The sequence below is a fragment of the Nanorana parkeri genome, unplaced genomic scaffold, assembly GCF_000935625.1.
Source record: "Nanorana parkeri isolate BGI_ZX_2015 unplaced genomic scaffold, ASM93562v1 scaffold2564, whole genome shotgun sequence".
NCBI classification, from domain to species: Eukaryota; Metazoa; Chordata; class Amphibia; order Anura; family Dicroglossidae; genus Nanorana; species Nanorana parkeri.
Genome location: NW_017308832.1, coordinates 79,108 through 83,845, shown reverse-complemented (window position 1 = coordinate 83,845; position 4,738 = coordinate 79,108). Strand labels below are relative to the sequence as shown.

Below are 4,738 nucleotides of genomic sequence, written 5' to 3'. Positions count from 1 at the left end.
AACCCCCGGATAAGAAGAACTCCATTTGGGGAAACAGATTTACATGGGATAAATATTTGAGGAAATTGCACACAATTTGGAATGCACTCATGAGCGGAGTAGCGTCCTCCTTACTTTTTTTTTTTTGCCTCCTCGGACTAGAAGCTGTTTTCTGTATTATTTTTCCTTCATTTTTGCTGCTAAAATCCATTTATGTGATTCATAAGCAACCCGAAACCTTAGAGAGGTCCCAACTCTCCACCATCTCTGACATACTTATTTTACTTAGCGAGAGACACCGTTAACAGCAATTGCTTCACTGAGAACTCAAGATGTCATCGTCAACTGATCAATGACGGTCGGTGAAATTACGGGGCCATGTGAGATGTCATTTCCAAAAATTGCCTCACTGGGAACTCCAGAGATCCTCATCACCTGACCAAAGATGGTGGGTGAGATTGTTGGGTCATGTGAGAAGTAATTTCCAAGAATTGCTTCACTGAGAACTCAAGATGTCAACATCACCTGATCTAAGATGGTGGGTGAGATCGTTGGGTCATGTGCGATGTCACTTCCAAAAATTGCCTCACTGAGAACTCAAGGTGCCGTCATCACCTGATCTATGATGGCGGGTGAGATCATTGGGTCACACATGATGCTGTTTCAAAAACTGCCTTGATGAGAACTCTAGATGTCATAGTCACCAGACCAAAGACGACGAGTGAGATCGCTGGGTCACGTGAGACATAGTCCCCAAAAATGCCTCGCTGAGAACTTGGTATGTGTAACGTCCCTGCGCTCCGTACCGCATCTCGTTTGCGTTCCAGGGTGGAACGCAGCAGAGGGCGTAACCGCCGAGGAATTCCTCCCCATTAGCGGAGGTGCTATGCGTTCCACGCTGGAACGCGGAAGCGCGTCGCGGCCGTGTGACGTCACGGCCGCGGCCTATTTAAACCTAGTGGGAACAAGGAAGGGTGTTCACTATTGGGTTTCTTACGCCCAAACACCCTGGAACTCTGGAGCAAACAGCCCTACCACTGACCAGGACCTACTGGAGGATTCCCCTCAAGCTACCCGGCATCAGTGTCCCTGTTTGACACTCACCTTAAACCGCAAGTAGAACGGGAACCCCTGGGCTCAGCTCATTGGAGCTCAGGCACTACCTAAACCTATAACCCTTTGACATACTGGTGGATGTGGGAGAGGTCTCCAGTCATCACAAAGTTGGGCTGCCTTAAAAACTCCTTTAGCTACTTGCTGGTTTCCTTGGGTTTACGGCTGATGATGCAAGAACCCCAAACTCTCCGCCTGTGACTGAGAGTGACGCCTGGGGTTCGTGACTGAATGCCGTATACCCTCCGCTCGATCATCTTAGACTCCGCAGTTGTGATCCATCTCTGGTTGTAGAGCAACCCCCGGGCGTGACAGTATGTCATCGTCACCCAACCAAAGGTGGCCGGTGAGATCGCTGGGTCATGCAAGACGCCATTTCAAAAACTGCCTTGATGAGAACTGGAGATGTCACCTTCAACTGACCAAAGATGGCGGGTGAGATCGCTGGGTCACACGAGACATTGCCAAAAATTGCCTTGACGAGAACTGGAGATGTCTTTGGTCACCTGACCAAAGATGGCCGGTGAGCTCGTTGGGTCACGCGATGTTAGAACAGACATTGAAAGAGAGACGCTGAAGGAAATCAGGTGAAGCGGCATTTGACGAGCACAAGCACTTTGGCGATCGGCCTGCTACGGTATGTACATTTGGCCTCTTTTGAAGAACTTTGGAAAGTAATGAAATCATAAAAAAAAAAAAAATGCTATAAATAGGACACGACAGGATTTCCTCTTCACAGGTGGAAAAATAGTTTTATCGACAACCAGATTTACAAACGTCCTTTTGCTTTTAATTTTTTCTTCAACACACAAAGCATGCCCAGAGCCGCCGCGGAGCGGAAGCCGCACGGCACCCCCCTCTGCGTTATCGGTCTTCTCCTGAGACGTTCCAGAATATTTCATTCTCGGCGATTTCAGATGATCGAGAGGGTAGGAAAAGTGAATAATATTAATCGTACGGAATATATAATGATATACTTTTGTTGTCTTGATCAGGTCCATAGGGTTGTAGTTGCGGCTATAACGTCAGAGCAGGGCAGGCGAGGAGCAGCCAATGCGTCACGGCCAGCAGCAGGAGCGCTGTGCAGAGACTGGACTTTATCGCAGAGGAGTTGCCGGCGGATATGGGATCGCTGGAAGATCGCCCCACCATGTTGTCCTTGCTGAGAGACTGCTGGAAGACACAGACAGATACAAGGTTACACTCTTATATATACAAGAAGACAATACATAGTCAAAAGACCTTGATCTGGTTTTCCCTCCAGGAAGATTGCGCCATCTTTGTTCAGCCATCATCCAGGGTCACCATCTACTTCCTGAACTGAGATGGCAGCTCAAAGATGACGCGATCATGTGAATCCCGGTGTCAGTGCAGTTCCCAGCGGCCGGGGAGCAAGGAAATGGTAACCATTTGTAGTTATTTCTTCCCCAGCCAAATAAGTATTTCAATTTAACAGCAACTTGGAGTATGACTTTAAGCCTTTAGAAAGCCTCGTATTTGTGATCTGTGTCTCTGCCCCTCCACAATGGTGAGATTTCCCTCCAGTAGTTTGTGTCTCTGCCCCTCCCACAATGGTGAGATTTCCCCCAGTAGTCTGTGTCTCTGCCCCTCCCACAATGATGATATTTCCCTCAAGTAGTTTGTGTCTCTGCCCCTCCCACAATGGGGAGATTTCCCCCAGTAGTTTGTGTCTCTGCCCCTCCCACAATGGTGAGATTTCCCTCCAGTAGTCTGTGTCTCTGCCCCTCCCACAATGGGGAGATTTCCCCCAGTAGATTGTGTCTCTGCCCCTCCCAAAATGGGGAGATTTCCTCCCAGTAGTTTGTGTCTCTGCCCCTCCCACAATGGTGAGATTTCCCTCCAGTAGTTTGTGTCTCGGCTCCTCCCACATTGGCAACGTTGCAGCTCTAATGCAATACTATTTAATTCTGCATTATGATCTGTGGACGGGGCGGCACCACCATTTGGTCGGCAGTTGGGGGTGGGGGGATCTTTCTACATCAATTTTGGATGAAACGGTCATGTGTGAAGTTTGAGTCTTGTGACTCCTCTCACCTCAGCCAGGCAGAGTTGGGTGTCCACGGAGTCGTTCAGTTTCATTCTCTGCGCCTGGGAAGAGAAGAGAACACAATGTAATTGAGACGTTTGCGACGCAGGGAACGGAGAACGTTGTTTTTCTCGCCATGTTCCTCAGACACACAAAGACTCCCCCGGTTGGAGAAAATTAATTACATGGCAAGACGCTGAGGATAATCCCCGCGCCATCAGCCGTATTAATTAGCCGGAGCCGGCTGCCTGGCAGCTCGTTATAGCGCCCGGCTGATATATTGATGTCCGACGGACGATCCCTCTTTGTTCTCGGGACGTGTTCCTGTGATAATTGTTGGCTGGACAGAAAAAGTCTGGATGGAAAATGAATGAGGACGATCCAGACGGCGGAGGAGTGACCGGATTTACAGGGAATCAGTCACGCACCTGCGGGAGAGGCCTCAGATGGAAGCTGGCACCCTCTGGCTCCCGGGCTGGGTGCTTATCGTAGGGCACCCATATGAGTGATGATACCAGAATGAAGGCACTCGGGTAAGGTCACCATGAGTCCCGTTTCCTGGGGACAGTCCCTGTTTTGAGAGGTCTGACCCTGGAAACAAACATCCCCAATGGCAGTGACCTGCACTCATACACCGCCGGTTTTGTACATGCCGTGAAGGCTGCCTCTAGGACCCTGCGTCACTTATTACGGACCCCTGAACCCTGCGTTACTTACTACTGACCCCTGAACCCTGTGTTATTTACTACTGACCCCTATCCACAACCCCAGTACTCCATGTGTTACCTGCTGATGACCCCTGTACTCCATGCGTTACCTACTGATGACCCCTGTACTCCATGCGTTACCTACTGATGACCCCTGAACCCCACGTCCAGCCTCCTGCACCGCCGCTGCTGACTCTCATTGACTCAGCAGCGGCTATGGAGAAGAACGCAGCGCTGCACAGATCACGGTGATCTGAACAGCGGTGCGTTCGAACCCATCGTGACCCAGGCGGCATCAGGGGGGTGTCCTGGCCGGGCCCCCCTGTGCCCGGGCCCCATAGCGGCCACCTGGATCGCTATGGCTATTGTTACACCACTGGTCATGGCGCCTCTTGGACAGGACTTGCGGGTAGCCCGGGGCAATATTTATTGCACTCCGGCCCCTAAGGCCCGTCAGCATTGTGCACTGGCACTAGATTATTCATGCATGATTGGCACTTTTTCACTTCACAGAAGACAGAGGGTGCGGGTACCTTCGGGGCCTATTCCTGATTTCCCGGGAGGAGATTCTGTGACCCTTATGGGGCCCCTTGTCTCCTCCCACTCGGGGGGGTCTCCCTTCGGGGGAGCTCCCAGCCTAGTACTCGGTGGACCTGTTTTCGGCAGGTCCCAGAGGATCAGGGGTCCGCCGGCCTTCGGGTAAGTGGACCTAAGTTGTCCTTGTCCCTGTCAGGAGCCTTGCGCCCCCGGGGGATCAGGACATTGTGGCCCTTCCTCATCAGAGGGGACCAAAGCACCCTTGTGCACGTTTTTGTGTGTCGTGATTTCACGGTTCACTCTTTTTTTTTTTCCCACAGGGGATTCGTTTTCGAGCGCGCACCACGGGCTGTTA

The 4,738-nt window shown here is 51.2% G+C and overlaps 1 protein-coding gene across 1 annotated transcript in view; it reads right to left on the bottom strand.

Moving 5' to 3' along the window:
• Positions 1–1,614: 1,614 nt before the first annotated feature.
• The window catches only part of LOC108801931 (GDNF family receptor alpha-1-like), a 39,464-nt gene continuing 36,340 nt past the window's right edge, over positions 1,615–4,738 (bottom strand). Inside the window, exons 7-8 of the mRNA XM_018573838.1 lie at positions 3,148–3,201; positions 1,615–2,265 (exon numbers count right to left, since the gene is read on the bottom strand). Coding sequence (XP_018429340.1) covers positions 2,110–2,265; positions 3,148–3,201 — 210 coding nt within the window. The 3' untranslated portion in view covers positions 1,615–2,109. The remainder of the gene's footprint in view (positions 2,266–3,147; positions 3,202–4,738) is intronic.